Source organism: Camelus ferus, chromosome 17 (genome assembly GCF_009834535.1).
Source record: "Camelus ferus isolate YT-003-E chromosome 17, BCGSAC_Cfer_1.0, whole genome shotgun sequence".
Classification (NCBI taxonomy): Eukaryota; Metazoa; Chordata; class Mammalia; order Artiodactyla; family Camelidae; genus Camelus; species Camelus ferus.
Genome location: NC_045712.1, coordinates 15,624,073 through 15,642,809, shown reverse-complemented (window position 1 = coordinate 15,642,809; position 18,737 = coordinate 15,624,073). Strand labels below are relative to the sequence as shown.

At 42.7% G+C, this 18,737-nt stretch overlaps 1 protein-coding gene across 12 annotated transcripts in view; it reads right to left on the bottom strand.

The window, feature by feature from the left end:
- Window positions 1–18,737, bottom strand: part of CADPS (calcium dependent secretion activator) — a 416,509-nt gene that overhangs the window by 72,701 nt on the left and 325,071 nt on the right. For 7 of the 12 annotated variants that reach the window (XM_032458143.1, XM_032458141.1, XM_032458140.1 and 4 more), the window contains 3 exons: window positions 11,654–11,800; window positions 8,032–8,187; window positions 4,107–4,254 (listed from right to left, as the gene is read on the bottom strand). In XM_032458143.1, the coding sequence (XP_032314034.1) occupies window positions 4,107–4,254; window positions 8,032–8,187; window positions 11,654–11,800 (451 nt within the window). The remainder of the gene's footprint in view (window positions 1–4,106; window positions 4,255–8,031; window positions 8,188–11,653; window positions 11,801–18,737) is intronic. The other 5 variants (XM_032458148.1, XM_032458149.1, XM_032458150.1 and 2 more) reach the window with 1 other exon arrangement.

Genomic DNA, 18,737 nt, shown 5'->3' with positions numbered 1-18,737 from the left:
CAAGGTGAGAAAAAGGAAGGAAAGAACGTTTGCAGGAACTTCCCCATGACAGTTCTACTCAAGGTCGCAGCCACAGAGCAAGGTCCTTCAGAGGAAGTATGTATTTACGTATGTACTGGCTTCATTCTGACTGTCCTCAGTCACTTGGCATTTTAAGGTCAGAAGAGGCCTCATTTCTCACAAGCTCAGTCACTTAGGTGCCTCTGATTCAACTATACGAAGGAGAAATGGCCCAGCAAGTCTCTCTGGCGTGGCTTGAGAAATGGATAGGCTTAGGGTAAGAATCACAGACCAGAATACAGTACTGGATGGCCCTTCATAAAGATCATTTAATCTGGGGGTGTGTGTGAACTAGTTTACGCAACATGGGATATGTTTATGAGTCTCAGTTAATGTTTTCATTAAAAAAAAAACCCCAACATGTTGAATCATTGGGGGGGGGGTAATTCATGAAGTCTTTTCTACTCTATCAAATAGAACAATGTCCAGAAAGAAGTAGTCACTGCCGTTTTGCCTCAAAAATGTTACTATTTGGGGAATATCCAAGCCAGCATTCTCATCTTACATCCAGAAATTGGGAAGGTTTATCCCCAAATTTGACAAGCGCCATACCTCTCTAAGGTTGTAAGTTGCATGCTCTCTCTCTCATGAGACACACGATGACAGCAAGGTTATGAGAGTAAGTGACTTGCTCAATGTCATACAGGTTGGTAGCTAAGGTGTGGAGTCCATGTGATGTAGGTATTAAGCCACTGGGCAATTTATTCTAGAAAATCAAGACTTCGAGTTTAAGCCAAGGTCATTCTACTCTAGCACAGAAGTGGTGAGTGGCAAAGATAACAGACAGGGTCCACTGGGACAATATCCACTTGTGATTTCTCAGTACCAACCAGCAGCTATAGTTTGGCCTAACAAGGTCCACCCACAGGTCCCCTGCCATTACACAGTGAAATTGTATGGAAGTATTTCCCCCCTGAGATATGGCTTCATGCACTTCATCAGATTTTCTGACCACCTCCCCTCCACCCTACCCAATCCCGTCTACTCTCTCCAAAGCCCAGTTTAAAAAGAAAAGGTCAGAGTGATGGGGCTTCTTTGATGGGATTGTTTAGCCTTCTGCTCAGGTATGTGGGAGTTGTATAAACACGGCCACAACTGAATCAGTCCGAAGAGAGACTGTAAAAGCCACCAACCCTGCCCTACTGAGAACGGTGTCATGCTTGTGAAACTCAGTTAAAGCGGACATCTCAAGCAGCTGGGAGGGAAAAAGACAAACTGGACTCCATAAAACTTAAAAAAGAGATTCTTACCAAGAAAGTGGAAAAACAAAACAAAACCAAACCAAACCACAACCCACAAAAGGCAAGAAAATAGTTACCAATCATATATATGATAATTGTCTAGTATTCAGAATCTATACAGAACCCTTGAATGATATAGGACAACCCAATTTAAAAAATAAACAAGGGATTTGAATGAATAGACATTTCCTCAAAGAAGAGCTATAAGCAATCAAAAGCACATGAAAAGATGGCCAACATCACTGCAAATCAAAACCATAATGAGGTACCATCTTACACAATGTAGGATGCCCAGAACAAAAAAGCTAGATAAAAAGAAGCTCTGGCTAAGCTGCGGAGAAATAGGATTTCTCATCCACTGCTGATGGGAATGCAAAATGGTGCAGCCACTTTGGAAAACAGTTTGGCTATCCCTCAACCAGCTAAACATAGAGTTACCGTGTGACCCAGCAACTTCACTCTTAGGTACCTATTCAAGAGAGCTGACAACATAGGTCCACATGAAAACTTGTACAGGAATGTTCAGGGCAGCATTACTCGTAGCAGCTAAAAAGTAGAAACAACTCAAATGTCCATCAATGGATGACGTGACAAATAAAATGTGGTATATCCACGTAATAGAATATTACGTAGCTATAAAAAGCATGTACAACATGGATGAATCTTGAAAACATGATGCCACGTGAAAGAAACCAGCCACCGAAGGCCACATATGGTATTTCTTTTATATGGACTGCTCGGAAGAGGCAAATCCTTAGAGACAGCAAGTGGAGTGGTGGTTACCTGGGGCTGGGGAGGGAGGGTTGGGGAATGACTACTAATGGGTCTGGGTTTCTTTTTAGGATGACGGGAATGTCCTACAATTGACTGTGACGATGGCTGTGTAACTTTGTGAATATATTAAAAACTATTCAGCTGTACACTTTAAAAGGGTGATTTTATGATATGTGAACTCTACCTCAATTTAAAAAAAAGAAGCTCAAGAGGAGAAAATTTTAGAAGGGAAGGGATTCGGGAAAGTTTGAACTCAATGGGGTCTTAATGAACTTCAGAGATCACCAAAAACAGGGTTTTTATAGTGGGCTCTGTGAAGCCTAAGAGATTGCTCAGAGTCCTGCAGAGAATTGTGGGTGGGTGGGGAGGGGCTGGGGGGCAGTGAAGAAACACAGAGGTGAAGACAAATATGGTAGCTTGAGCTCTGGGTTCCCTCTTCCTTGATCCCCTGGCCCCCCCACCCCATTTCATACAGAACAGCTCTAATTCTATTTGTTTCATATAAATAAATGAAACCTGGTCTTCTTGGTAAGGTTTGCAGAATTGATCCCACAACTAAAAACAGCCCAAATAAAACTAGAAGCATGCTATCATTTTACAGACGAGGAAACTGAGGTTGAAAGAGACTGAGTGACTTGACCAGACTGGTTGCAGCATAGCCAGGGCAAGAGTCCCAGTGTCTGGACTGCCCAAGCCACACCTTCCTCAGGAGGCTGTCCTTTGTACCTCAGCCCTTCTCCTTAACTCTTTGTGGACACTGAGCCTCTGGACCAGGGTTTCTCAAAATGTGGTCTCCAGACCAGCCAGTAGCATCAGCATCAGGGGGAATTTGTCAGAAATGCAATTTCCTGAACCACACCCCAGACCTATCAGAAACTCGTGGGGGTGGGACCCAATAACCTGGGTTTTAAGAAGCTCTCTGGATAAGGCTGACAGAGTCTGAAATTTGAGAACAACCGCTCCAGCTCATTCTCATGCAGCAAATGGAGCCGGGCAGAGAATCCCCAGCACCTTGCCCTTGACCCCAGTGCCTAGAATACACTCCCTGGGGAAAGGTACCCACTAAGACAACCAGTGAGGAGCAGAAGCTAACGGGGATGGCTGAGGAAGCCGATTTGGAGGGGAAAGAAGGTTAGAGATGATCTTGCCAGGAAGAGAATACCACCAACCCACATTTAAAAATGGAAGGTGCCGAAAGAGAAAATAAATAACGAATAAGGAGCAAATATAATTTAGTAAAAATTCTGAGCGTGTTAAGGCTGGTATCGAAAGATCTGATTTAGGAGCAATTTATGCCAATTGGCAACAACACGAGAGTTGCCAGAAATGTTTCTGAATTAATTCTAAATTGGTATATGAATATCTAGCTGGCTTAAGGCCATCAGAGAAAAATGATCACGATAGTCTTTAATCAAGCCCAAGTTGCTGTTTCTTTCTCCTTTACATTTTAAATACCACTTGGGAATTGGAAACTTCGCAAAGGACTAAACTTTCGGTCAGGGAAGATTCACAATCAATTCCATCTAAAGAAAACGGAAAGTCTGTGATGTCTTGGAAATTCAAAGCCTGCTGGCTGGGGGGACTGGGTAGCAGGGTGACAGAACATTATACATCCCGGAAGTTGCCTGATGTAAAGAAGAGTGTTCCTCTGTTGTCCAGATGTTCCAAGTGACAAAATGCACTTCAAATGTGAAAATGACTTGCTTTCTGGCAAACAGATCTGTTGGCGATGCCAGCCTGTTCAATAAGGTCATTGAACTTCATCTGACTTCAAGGAACTTTATGGCCACCCCCAGCTCCAGCCAAGAATCACTTCTAAGTGACTGGCATCACCATCAGCACATGCCTTAGAAATTTACTTAACAAACAGATCCCAAACATTCATCCGTGGCTTCATCCACAAATGTTAAGAGTGTATTTCTGAAACTAGCAGACCAGGGTAGATGGAAGGAATTTGTGAAGTTTTCTTCTACGTGATCGATAGAGAAGGGAAAAAAAAAAAAATCTATTTTTTTTTTTTTTTTTTTTTACCTCTTGGCCCATTTCCATGCTGCAAAGTTTTGTTGATTGAGCTTTGGCATCAACCATAACATTAAACATGGTGCATATTGACTGTGGGACTCGAAAATCTGTTGATCGACTGGTTTTTTGCAGCTTAACTTCAAATGCAATCCTGGTTCTATTAAAACAAAGTAGGAAAAGACCAATTCAGCATTCAGATGGCAGCAGGTGGAGGAGACATTTTCTGAGAGGTCAGTGAAAAAGAGAATTGAAGGCTGTAATCAGTTTCAATCGACAATGACTTCACATGTGTTCTTTTTCAAATGACTTTCCCGGCTAAGGAAGGCCTATTCACAGAGACAGCCACGCAAACCCCTCCTTTCTCGGCAGTACGTGGAACACCTGTAGCTTGGCGTTTTTCTGTCTATAGTTCACACGCTATGGAGAACCCTAATTGCAGGAGAATGAATGAATGAACAAAACCCCAATTACAGCATTATAGCATATATAAGTTCTCTCACATCGACAACTGCTTATCTTCAATCACTTCATTAAAAAAAAAAACAACCAAAAAACAAAAAAGGAGCTTCTAATCTTCGAAAATCTCATAGGGGGAACTATCTTAAATGACATTTAATCTTTTTTTTTCTTTCTTTCTGATTTTAAAAGAGAGTGAAGTGAAAAAAAATCCAACAAGCTTATTCTATTGCTTTAGAGACTAAAAAAAATAAGATGGCTACCTTTGGGGAGGAGAGTGAAATTAGGAGGCGTCATACTGGGGGACTTGCAGTAGGTCTGTTTGTGTGTTTTTGCAACGTCAGTTTATTACTTCGCAATAAGGAAATATTATTTTTGTAAGTAAAAACAATATACTTACCATTTCAAGAAATACGCAAAGGTGGAATCTTAATGTGATCTAATTTTGACCTAGGTCAAATTATGACCAAACCAATGTGTTAACTGCTCACAGGACAAACCTAGTCCAGCATATGGCCAGCTGGTAACACAGGTGTGAGATTTCACCCTTGATATCAACATTGTAAAGGGGACTGGTTAGATTTTTTAAAAGGTTTCGGAGAAGTGGGTCACACCATCACGTGCTTTTAAAGAAAAGCACCTGGTCGGGAAGAGGTTTTGCGAAAGCTCCCTTCGCCCGGTGCGTCCTTTCTGCCTCGTTCACTGTCGGGTTCTGGAGATCATGCAGCCACCGGGAAAGCATTGCTTTAAGAGGTATTTGTAGCAGTTTTCTAACAGTGCACAGGGAGGACCACACAGCTAGTTCGCTCAGGAAGGGATGCCAGCTTGCTAACACACCCTGGGTGCATGCAGGGAAGCCAAGTATAATTTCTAAGGTTGGAAGCCCAGCTCTTAAGAAAAAAAAAAAAAACTTAAAAAAAAACCCAACCCTTATAACACTCCTATATATTATATGATCATGTTAAAGATAAATGTATCTTGGCTTCTAAAGGCTCGGCGCACTGAAGTAGCTTTCTAATCGTGATGATCATTTTAAGCTACGTCGCAAATACATCACTTTCTGGTTTTGCGAAAAGGAGGCCTGATGGGCCAGGACTGCGTTGGACAGGTCCCTGTGCTGATCTTCAGAGGTTTGGGTGCCAGTTTCGGCCCAATCTGAGACATGGAAATGCTAAATCACTCCCTTACAATGAAATAATCGTCTTCTGTTTTCACAGGAGAGCTGTTCCCAGCCTGGGAGGGAGCGGCTGTGAAGAGAGGATGCCGAATGCAAGATGAATACGACTGAGAGGGGCCCAAGAAACCAGGGACGGAGGGGTCACTGCATCTACTTTGTCTCAGAGGACAGAGTTAGGCTGCCCGATTTGCTGTGGAGCATGGTGCGTGACACGGACTAAACCAGAGGCTCTGTGATTCCATCAAATGAATGATTTAAATTGCTTAGAAACCTGGAAATAAGGAGCGCCTGATTGACTTTTTGGCACTGCATGTTTACATCCAAGAAATCACGCTCGTGTCCTTCTAGAACAAGGCCCTCTTGCTCTGTCCCAAAGAGGAAAGCAAACTGTTCTAGGTTCTTGGTGTGGATTGAAAGTCTTAAAACATCCCCGGACTTTCTCATGTTTTACCCCCTTGAATCTGGAGGCCTGAGGGTGATACCTGCTCCGGTGTTTGCCCCTATCTGCTTTTATCTGGGGCCTAAATTTAAAAGGACATTTATGTGTCCCGGGCCAGGTGTACACGAGCAGTTGATCAACTTCTGTTAATAAAACGTTGCTTAATGGCTGCTTTGTGCCAAGCATGAGGCTGGGGCGTGGGGAGGGTCAGGATTCAGAATGAATTAAGATACACTCCCTTCCTCGGAGTGGTTCCCCCAGTTTGAGGCGGCTGATCTGTAAAGACACGTGGTAAGGGAGACAAGAGAGTCACCGTCCACCTTTCACATCCATGTCTCTTTCCTGTCACCCCCAGCATCTCCCTGTTTCTTACTCCCTACTCAGGACTCTGGCCTCTCAGAGAAGGGCATACGTGTCTGTCCGTACAGTTGCGAGCACAGATCAGAAGCCACTAAGTGTTCATTCTAGTGCATTGTAGCCGCTGGTACAGATCAAGGGAGACTGCCCTGCAAGGAGTTTCTGGTGGAATGGTTTGGCCCTAGGGAAAGACTTACTTTCCCTAAAATTGATACAGACCATATAAGAAATGGTGGAAATTCAAACCCCTAAGGAAAGACTTCGACCTCTGAGTTTGAGAGCAAGGCCTGCCTCTGGTTCTAAGAGTGGGAAGAAAAAGAGCAAAACACAAAAATCTCAATCACCGGGCCTTTAAGCTTCCAGAAGAGCCATTGGACACCTGCCCGGAGTCTCCACAGCGTGATTCTCGCCCCAGTTCCTGCTGAGACGCTCCCCTACCTGCAACTGCGTTGTTTTTTTGCCCTTTCGGTTTCCAGTTTTGACGCTGTTACTTCTCTTTTCTTCCTCCAAGACAGAAAATCACGAATTCCGACTGCTCTCAGCCAAACCCAGCCCCGATCACACACAAATGATCCATCAACTAGCTGGGCTGCCTGGGGGATTTTTTTTTTTTTTTGAACGCGGAGAAATTATGGAAACAGTTATGAGCTGGGAAAGAACTTGGATGTGTGTCTGGGGATAGAGAGGGTGATGATAATGATGTCAAATCAGACGGATTTCAGTTCTGTCTCCGATATTCAGAAGGAGACGCTCCCTGAGGGGAAGGGACGCGATCTCTCATTCTTCTTGATTCGCCAAGAACTTAGCCCTGTGCCCGGCACACGGGAGGAGCCCAGACAAGCTTTGCTGAATGGATGTGTACTGCCCTCATTTTTCTTCTCCTTTCTCAGCAAAGTCTACCTAGGAACTTCAAGGGCTGCGTTCCCACCTCAAACCTCTATGCCACGGTCATAAAATGGGCCACTTGTAGAAAATCAAAATGCACATGTCATGCCTCCTGCTCCTTTGTTGATTGATACCTAGCTAGATTCTGGGCATGGAGTGTGCGCTCCATTCCGAGGGAGGACACAGAGTGAGTGATGCTGCAGGGGTCCTGCCCACGGTGCTGGGAAGTCGAGGGATCCCTGCTCCCTGGCCTGGATACACTGGCTCCAGAAATGGAGCTGCTTTTTTTTCTCCCATCCAGCTATCCATCCACGCTCACACCCACACGTTTAACAAATATTCATCAATTAAATATTCTGTGCCAGAGTCTTCTGGATACTGGGGATACAGACACAAGAAGGACCCTCTTCTCATGCAGCTAAATGAAAAACTGGCAGCCACAGTGGGTTTGGAACAGAAGCTACAACTGGGTGACCACCACTCCAGCTGACTCGGACAAGCCGTCACCTTCCCCAAAACCCTCCAAATCATGGCCACCTCTCAGAGTGGCCATCTTCCCGTCCCTGAGTCAGGGTCCCGTGCACGAGGTGTGTAGACCTTGTCCAGCCACCTAGGCTCACCTTTTGACACAAGATTCAATCATGTCACTCGCCATCAGCTTCAGCCGCTGCTCCAGGTGCTTCCCAAACTCTTCCTCGGGCCAGTGCAAGTCCCGAATGAAGGTCTGAAGGGCATCAAGTTTCCAGAACAGATCTTCTGAAGTCCCTGATCCGTTACTGGCAGGGTAAGAATCAGAAAAATCAGAGTCACCCACTGCCGGCCTAGGGTTCTGAAAAAGCTAACACAAAAACAGCTAGGGGCTAGGGGGCTTAAGGCAAACATTGGCTTCCACATACAAAACGACGCGTGTTGGCGGTGGAGGTGGGGGAGATCTCCACCGGCCGATTTTGAGTTTTACCATACATGACTTGGTCGGCTTCGTTGGGCCAATGATTCCAGACCAGTGAGACGTCCCAGGGAGGTGCTGCCCCAGGAGGAGAACCATGTATGGTAAAAATCAGCCTTCTTTTAATAACCACATTAACATATGTGATGATTCAGATGAAGGCCACGAACCAGAGGGAGAAGTTAAGTCTCAACGGATAATAACTACATGGCAACATGCAGTTATTCAAGGTCAGGGTTTCATGCATTCCCCCGGCTCCTCTCCAGAGCAGGGGCCTCCCTCTTGGAGACTGCACAAGACTTTCAGTTTTAAAAGGACAGTGCTAACAAAGTGGTGGGCGAGGACCCGCTTTCTGCCTTGAAGAGCTGGGAAGAAACTGGGGTGACTCAAATCAAGACGAGTTCACCTGGAGACCTTGAATCCAAGATTCTTGTTCGGTTTGGTGATTAGTCCAATTTTCAGAGACCAGCCCGTGGCACGGGCCGTCCCAGGACAAGGTGAGGTCGGTGGGGAACGGAGGTGAGTGGACAAGGGATATTTGCAAAGCTTTAGGGCTCAAAACCTGAGCTCTTTGACCGTTGCACCATCTTACCCAGTCCTCTGTACAGATGGAGAAATTGATTTCGATTCCTTTCTGTACAATGACGTCTAAGACACTTTTACCGGGGGCATCGACGGAAAGCCTGCGTACGGGAAATGCTTCACCTCGCGCCCTCTCGCCCTTCTGTGGCTGGCTTTCTCTTTTGTGACAACCCCCTTTGGAGCTCTGAGGGGTGGCCACCCTCCACCCTCTTCCTCGCATACCACTAATGCTAACACGGCAGTTTATCAAATGTCCAACATACCATGCATTACCACTTGTTCTGACATCGTCTATAGAAACAGATGAGAGTGGGTGTTTCTATTGTGACAGATGCCAGCTGCATTGAATTAATGCTTCAGAGAGAGAGAGAGAGAGATATAGCTCTAGTGCATAAATGCATACACAGCTACTGCGGGGAGGCGGGGGCAAACTCCCAACATGCCGGGAGGGCACCTACGGCCTGGACCAACAGGGTAATGCTTTCAAGGACAGACTGGCCTGAGGTCAGTAGTACGGAAGATGTATCTGACACAAAGGAGCAGGTAACATGGAAACACGTCCTTAAAATGAAAGGTGGCAAAGGAGTAAACTGAAATTATGAAAAGATATAGAATCAGGCATTTCCTGGTGGGTGACCGAGAATCTACGCCTTCTTCCCAGGTACTGCCATTCAGTGCTGTTCAAAAATGGGGGAACACATGGTTTCTCTGTGGAGAGTCCAGCCTTCCCCCTGTCCTGTCCTCTGCTCGGGAAAAAGAAACCCCAACTTTGTCTAGTTCTAAACCCCGTTTTGGAACTGCACGGTTGTATGTTTTAAATCATTAAGTACATATGAATGCAATAATTGGTATTTATTACAACAACATTTTGACACCCATCTGGTTTCAGAGTTTCAAAAAATTCTTCTAGGGTTTTTTTTTTTTCTTTGAAGAGCTTATTATTAAGTTTTGACATGAGGAAAAGAATATTTTCTTTTTATTTTTTAGATAAACTGTTAATGTTAAGGCAATAGCATCAAGATTATTTTGATTGCTGAGCAGTTACCAAAATGTGTTCCCACTCATGCCTTAATTAATGGGATGGAGACCATTATCTGCTTTATTACAATGTCTTGATTCATATCTTTTCAAAAACAGTGTTACAGAGCATGCACAGAAGGAGGTAAGAGAAGCTTTCAGATATTTATTTTTTTAAATTTTTAACAGAGACTACCTAATCTAACTTTTAATAGAGTCATCTTAGCATGAATATGATTCATGGGTTTTTTTTTAAAAAGGTTTTTTTTTTTTCTTTCCAGATACAAATTTTGGAGGTTTTAATTTGTCTTTAAAAAAAAAATTCTGACACATTGGCCAGATGATTTCGTTGTGGACTTGTGAGTGAATAGGGTTAAAAAAAAAAAAATATATATATATATATATATATATATATATATATATATATATATATATTAGGCCGCTTTGGAGGAATCAAGTAGAGCCGTCATTTTCAAGTCCTGGCCCCTACCTGGATGACTGCAGAAATAAAAATGTTGAAATCCATCTTGATGAATGCGATTCTGAGATTTCAAACCATCACTGCCAGTTTCAGATCATTTTTTATTCCTTTGATAATAACACTTCCCTTTGAAAATGTGCCAATTTATTCTTTCAAGAAAAAAGCTTATCTGGCCTATAATTAGCTGTGGTCTAAGAAAAGGATCAAAGGAGGGTCGAGAATCGCTCAACCTTCTTTCACTCATTAAATCATGCATGTGGTTCTAATTTCATTTCCCTGAGGTAGGATTTTGGGTGCTGGATCTTCCTGCTAAGGAAAGGAGGAGAGAGGCTTCATTTCCCAAGCAGAAGAAATGGCTTCTCAACCTCCACCCTTCAAACCGCTGGCTTTAAAGGGGTGACCTGACCTCCAAGAGAAACAAACCCCTCCCGTTGCTGGCATCTGTACGGATGAGCGGAGAGACTGGCCCTACGTCCAGACCGCAGGTGATGCGGCTACCCCGAAATCTAATGATCTGTTGCTTGAATCTCGCATTCTCAAATTTACAGATCTTGCTACCTCTCAGGGCTCCGAACTGAATTATGACCTTGGAGAGTATCTTTAAATAACGTTTACATCACTAAGGCTGAGTCCATTCAGACATTTTCATTTAGCCCTGAACATACTGTTAATACTTCTTGCCATTTGCTGACACCAGAAATATGCTTTATGGTTTAGATGGTCTCTAGGATTTTTTTTAATTAAAAAAAAAAAAACAAAAACCAACCAACAAGCCAAAAAATAGCTTCTAGGTAGGTGTGCTTTCCTCTCTAATTTGGATCAAGCCAGAAATGATTGGCCAGCCCAGCAAAGAGGTTTCCCAGACTATTTCTGGATGATTAACTCCCCAAATCATGTCACCTGCATTAAAGAAACAAAACAAAACAAAACAAAACATGGGAAGAAAGAATTCTTTTGCAAAAGAATTCAGGAAGTGAAACACAGTCCTCAAACGTTCAGTGGGCGTAAGACAAATTGTTAGCTCTGTATATATAGCAAACGCCTTACAAACACGTTGGATGCCAGAAATAAACAATATTGTCTCTGTATGATCAGCAAAATATGACTAATTATCCATCTCCATCTCTGTTATATAGGATGTATAGAAATAAACAATACATATCCATGCCAAGATCACTTAAATTTAAATTAGAGCTAATGTGAACTGAATACACACTCAGCATCATATATAGCAGCCATCCATGACGGTGCCGAAAAAGTAGGCATTTGTGGGATGCCTAGAGGGATGTTAACTGGTAGATTTGGTACTTTGGGAAGGTTCACATTGGGTAGGTTCACATTGGGTAGATTACTGGTTAAACTCCTGTGGAAGAAACAGACAGAAAGAAAAAATACCATCACAGTGACAATGCAGATGTGGCAGAAGCACACGACAGTTGTAAATAAACCAGCTAAATCCACAGCAAGACAACAGCGAAAACTTAAGCGACACATTTCAGAAAGCAGCTTACGGATGGGGAGCTGTAGTGTGGCTCAGTCTTTAGAAAGAAAAGATAAAAGTGAATGGAGAAAAAAAATGAACCACAGAGCAACTTAAAAGCGTGGGCACTCATGGACCCCTATATACAATGATCGTATTATTTAGATGTCTTTGTGAGGGGCCTTCAGCTTCCAGATCCATTGCCATGAGGGTCTAGACCTTGTCTCGTACTAAGAACTTGAAGTTCATGGAATTCTTGGCATTGCTGTGGCGAGGGCTGCAGTGAGGTGGCTGGGACAAAGAAATGGTGGAGTTTTCATTTTCTTACTCTTATTTACAAATGAGTTTTGATAGAGGCACATTTCTTAAGTCGGATAGTAGATACAAGACAGAACAGGAAATTCACCCACTAGAATGCATACATAATGGCAATGGACAGAAATGGAATTCTTTCCAACTGCTACTTCTGAAGACAGGTGTATGTGTGATGGAGCGTCAGAGTTGACGGCCAAGATGAAGGAATTGGATCAAGAAGAATGATGAAGTTTGCATGATTTGTTAGAGTACTTAAAGAAAATGGAAACATCCCCTTCCAAACTAAGTCCAGTTACAATGGAGAAATGTTTACATTCCAAAAAAAAAAAAAAAAAAAAGGGAAAAGAAAAGGATCCCCAAATTCAGCTCTTACAGTAAATTCTTTGACCACAAGTGGATTTAAAATGCAGCCTTCTGTTATAAGCAATTACCCTGGAAATTGAGATAAAGACTGGAAAAAGGGGTGACAAAGGCTTGTGGGGGGCTGTGGGTGCTCCCTTTCTGGATCTGTGTGATTGTTCCATGGATGTGTTCGACTTGTGAATATTAATCAAACTTCGTATTTTCTGTAAAAAGGTTAACATTTAAGTTAAAAATGAATAAACAGTTAAAAATTGTGATCTCATATCAGCTTTTTGTGTTTTGAACAAAGATTCATCAAACGGATGGGATGAAAGAGAGATGGATGGCTTTATGAGTCAAGAGAGAAAATAAAACCAAACAAAAACCCCCAAGCGAATCAACCATATCTCTTGGGAGGGACTGTATCCTATACTGCTCAGCACGCTGGCACCGCGTGATTCTGTAGTGGCATTTTAAGGGTGTTCCATCCAGCCAAAGTCACTGGCACGGTGGAGCCCAGCCTAACTCTGCATCTGAGAGGAGCCTTCCTGTTTAAGTGGAGTTGACAGCATTTTGGCAAAGAAGTTGAGGTTTTCTTTTTGGATCTTGCAGGAGAAGAGCAAGTTTTGCCAAAGCAGCTCTGCCCCGGGCAAGCTGTATTTGACTAACACAACTCTTGAAAGGGTTGGAGCTGCCTCTGGGCTTGCTTTGGGGGCCAAACCTCCCGAGAAGTCCAAAACTGTGGACTCTGGACACAGTCTGGACACCCGTCTCCCTCTAGAATCAAGCTACCTTTTCATGATGGGAATACAGCCCTGGCTGGTAGATGGAAACACTTGGAATGCAAAAGCGCCAAGCTGGTATTCTCTCCCTTAAGGGAAGCAGGTATCTCACAGGTTGATCCTTTACACTTCGCGACTGGGGAAAGCCAACGACACTTTTCTACTTGGGACAAAAGGGCGCTCTCGTGGGAACAGTCAAGGGAAGATGAGCTAAAGCTGACTATTACGCGGAAGGGAAAAATGGAACTTTTCCTTCCATGTTTCTCTGTTTATCTGGGGAATCTGCGTTTGAATTCGGTCCCTGGTGGTTCTCAGTCTTCAACACTGCTATGTAACAAAATCGTTGGCGATTTCCACTGAGACATGTGTAAGCTTATATAAGCAAATGTGATCATTAAATGATGCACACGCTGAATATTGATCAAGGAATTAGGAGATCTTTCGAGATGGCAGCCTGGAAAGTTAAAATGTCAATTCTGAGCAAATTAAAAAGTAGCTAGGAATGAATAACACATAAATGGATGCAAAAGCAACTTAATTTAAACATATGAGCGGATGGTGGGGACACAAATTAGAAATGAGCTTCGTTTTGCACGTGAAAATTAAAAAAAATTATATTAATCAAAACATATTGTATTTGTAAAATATGACATTTCGGCTGGACTGCTGCACTGAATTCACAGGAACATTTCCTTCCTATGATATATTATCATGATCTACTTTTAAAAGGCGGACGAAACATGCTTGCTATTTCTGCTTTTAGCAAAATAGTGTAGTTACTGTATTACTGATGTTATTAAGAATTCATCTGGATATTAATAACTTACATTAATAATCAGAGAGGCAATTTCAAGCATTATATGTGACTAATACACATGTGAAAAGGGGGAATTTTCTAGGAGCACTCAGGTCAGACCAGGCCTGAAGCTGCTGATGGATATAACAAATTATCATTTTAGAGGACCCGTTACCAACTACCTAAAAATAAGTCCAGCATGCTTCTCTGTGAAAATTATAATTGGGTATCTCTGGATAGTGTACGAGTGTAAACTGCAACCTTAACAACTGAGGTATGTTAAAAATCAGACTCGTTCATCTTGGGGACTGCGGAAAAAGGATCACTCCCATTCACGTCAGAGGACCCTCCACCCCCACCCCGGAGCACTGGATTAAAAGATTCTCGTCTGCTCTCTCTCCTGTGGATGAAAGCCACAAATGTGTGCATTTCTCCTCATTTCTATGGACGGTAAAGTCATTCCTTACTTCTAGGATTCATTCTAATAAGGTGATGTCTCTGTGCAGAGAGGACACGGTTGGGTCCTAAAGTCTTCTGCTTTAGATTTGTGGATGGGTTAGACTTCAGACACAGAATGCCTCCCATTTAGCGAGCCATTTGTTGGCTGAATGTATGTAGTACATCCCGCCTTCTCTTGGTGCTTGGAACCCTGAACCCTCTCCCACTGCTAACTCACTCTTGGGTCTCATCCTTACTCTGGGGCATGGGGCAATCTTAGATATCTTCCTAGAGTTTAAGGGGGTATTTCTCAAGCTTTAATCTATTATCACCACCAGACCCCCACAACTGCCTTCTCCATGAAAGTTGAATACCACCAAGATATCTGTTCATGTACTGTATATAGACCTGCGCTTTATATATATACATAAAAAGTGTAAGATTTTTTTTTGTTGCTGTTTATTTGCCTTTCCCCTGCCTCCAAGAACCAATTTTCACCATCCTTGGGAGCTGTAAAGCCCCTGTTTAGAGTGTGTGACCTAGAGAATCAAGCTCTAAACTTCATGGGATTTTTAGAATCTCCCAACTGTCCCCCCAATTTTATGGCTTGCCTCTGGTATGATCCATGCTGGCCCAAACCGAACATTCACGGTTTCTACTGCCTACCCCCTGCTCCCCGAATTTTCCTTACGCTTATGCTCTTTCCTTGCACCCCTACCCCTTGCAAAATAGCCCCCAAGCTATTTTCTTTATGACCTCAGTGGGGGTTCATTCCCTTTCACCTGCACTCTCATAACTCTTTCTTATGTTCAAATACATTTGTACATCGGTAAACATTTAAAGTCATTTTTCTTAGGTGCGTGTTGCTCAGACATGATCAGTGGAAAACATCTTTTCTTTCTTTCTTTTTTTTTTTTTTTTTTTTTTTTTGCTTTTCTCTCCCCATACTTTTCCTATGGTATCCTTACAATTCTCAGCCTGTGTAGGTTCCTTAATAAATGTCAGTGAATCAATAGGTATTTATTGAATGGTTGTTATGTCCCCGGTCCTGTTCTCGGTGCTGGGGGGTGGGGGGCAGTGCTGATTAAATGCGTATGTGGGCTGAATACGGAAAAATCACATTTCCCAGAATGTTAGTGTTGGGAAGTCTTGGGTATTCAAAGTTCTGGTTTTACAAAGGAGGATACTGAGGCTCAGGAAGGTCATCTGACTTGCCAAGGTCACTCAGCAAGTTAGTGGCAGAGTTACGAGTTCTGACTTCTAGTCTAGTACTTGCCTATTTCATATCAGGCCACCTACATATTGCTAAGGTATCTGTGGTCTGACATTTTATCATCATTAAGGTATTGACATCTTGGCCAATCTGGGAAAAGATATTATTTTAAAAATACTTTTTTTCATGTGGATATCTCAGGCAGAGAGAGATAGTGTGTTTTAAGAAATGAGAAACCCACATTTTTCAGAGTGTTCATTAATTCAGAGTCATCTTGACCTGGAATGGGGAACTGTGAACAGCAGATTCCTTGTGCCTGGGAGCATTTAAGTACAGATGGAGAGATGATCTCTCAAGGAAAGAGTGGTCCAGAGGGCTGTCTACACTTGGCAAGCTTTGGGTTGGATGCTTTCTAAGTTTTCTTCCACATAGAAGCCAGGATGACTCGACTAGCATCAAACCAACTCCCAAGAGCTGGTACATAAGTTGTCTATCTGCTAGGTAGGACCACAAGCTCATACTCAGGGCTGCCGGGAAGGTTGTGAACAACCAGCTTGGCGTGGGTGGTGGCCCTGTGACGTGTCCTGATGGATACCCCCATGGGGGCTACGGGCTCCAACCAGGGCCTGGCCTGAGGAGGCTGGTTATCTTCAGCTGTGATTGGGAGCTATGGGATGGCATTTTCCACCCATGCAGAGAGATTCAAATTGTGACCATCATCTGGTTTCCTGGAAGCAGAGATGCAGTTTCCTTCTCCTCTCCTCACAGAGACAGAAGGTCATCTTTCCAGAGAAAAGCAGCAGTGAGATCTTAAGCCATTTCTCCCTCCCTAATCACATAACTTCAACTGTATCAAACCCAAATGATGATGGCATCTGTTTTCTTTTACAGGACCATATTTTGAAAGAAGAAGATCTGAAGAATAAAGAATATTTAAACCTCGTTTTTAGCAACTTCAATCTCCTGGTACCATTTTCTTGTCAGAGTTCTGTTTTCTTTAACATGTTAAATATTCTATTGACTCTTGAACAATGCAGGGGTTGGTGGGGGGGGGGGCCACAGACCCCCGTGCAGTTGAAAATCCACATGTAAATTTATATTTAGCCCTTGGCTCTGTGGTTCCTCCTTATCCTTAGCTGCATATCTGTGGATTCAGCCAGTCTCTGACCATGTAGCACTGTAATACTTATTACTGAAAAAAATCCACGTGCAAGTGGACCTGTGCCGTTCAAACCTGCATTGTTCGAGGGTCAACTGTACTGGTTTTTCTGCAAGCAAATCTGGCAGTGCATTTCTCAGTCATGTTACCTATTATCAGGTGCCTGTAAGAACCACTTTCGAAAAGTGGAAGAGCAGAACTATTTGAGGATACTAAGTGTTTGAGAGAAAGTCTGTGCTGTGTATTGGAGAGTCATGTTGCAACATTCGAGAAGATTAAGCAAATTCAATCTCTTTATCTAGTCAGCATCTTACTTTTGAGTAAGCTTGATGAAAAACATTCCAAAAAGATCATACTTTACTTAGAAAAAAAAAAAAATCTCTGCTTCTTGATCAACCCTCTACCTAGCGATCAGATGGACGTTCATACTTTGTTTCTCTTTGCACAGTAGGAAGTATTTAGACTCATTCCTCTTAGCACATAAGCATGTTCCCAATTTTTTTATACCCTTCATTTTGTGCCGGCTATTCTGCAGATCTGTCCCATAGCATCCACGTTCTGTGTGCAAGTCAGCTAATAACATGTATGTGATCTCAAAGAATTTTAACTTAGCTTATGTTTTCGTTGGCACTTTCTCCAATACCTCCACCTTACTCTGAAAAGCACGAACTGTTTAGCATGATTTAAACAGACCACAGTCCTGTTCACGAGCCAACAGCACAGTTTGGGACAGCGAAAAGCTACTTAAAGAAAAACACATTCCCACAAAACATTCTCAGGTTATTATTCACAACTATTAATCCTTCGCTAATTTTCAGATCTTTAAATGACTGATCCAAGTATTCAAATTTTATTTTTTCACTCATGAAAAAAACTTAATCATTTAGAAAAAGTCTAAATCATTCCCAGACTAAGACTTCCAATTGTGAAAATGGTTTTGATTCCACCTTTACTTCTGACTGATCAAGTATACGTAATGCTTCAAAAAGGAATAGCACTCATTGGCTTGTTTCTGAAGAAGGTAACAGGTTATAAGATGACTTTAGGGACATCATCACAGAGCTCCATGACAATTCTCAGACACTGAGTAGAGACGTTCTTAAAGATGTTTTACAGAGGAGAAGACAATTACAGAGGTTCAAACCCTTGCCTTCCGGCTAGAAAATGAAGAACTTGGTCCCTAACTCTAGGGCCCTGTAAGAAACAGCGAAGGGTGCTTATCACTTCCTCCCATGTGTGTTGGTGGTATCAGCCTCCACATTTAAATTCAAGTAAGAAAATGCTATTTTAAGACCATAGCTATTTTCAAAATGTGAATATTACTCATTTTAACCTTTTCCTTTTTCACAACTGTTCTGCACAGTACCACTGCCTTGATGAGAGTGAGCATTTAAAGAAACACAGTCACTCGTTAATGCTTTATCATTAAGGGTCCCAGTTTTATCCTCGTGAGTGAAAAGTCAGCAGGGCCATTTTAATAGAATGTTATAAACCTGAGAATAACAAGCTAAAATTTAGATTTCTTGGTACTTGCAAACGAAGAGCCGTTGCCTATTAACCTGCTTTTGGTACGTAAGCCAAGAAACCTCTTTTGTGGCTCAGATGTGGAAGGAGCGTGATGGGCTGTCTTATTCAATGTAATATTAGAAAGAGGGTCTCAATTCAGAAAACTGTGTAAAGACAGGCCCAAGTCAAGGCTTCCAAACTGAGAAAAATCTCTTGAATATTTGTTCCGAAAGTGCCTGAAACTGTGCTGTGCATACCCCAATTTGCTC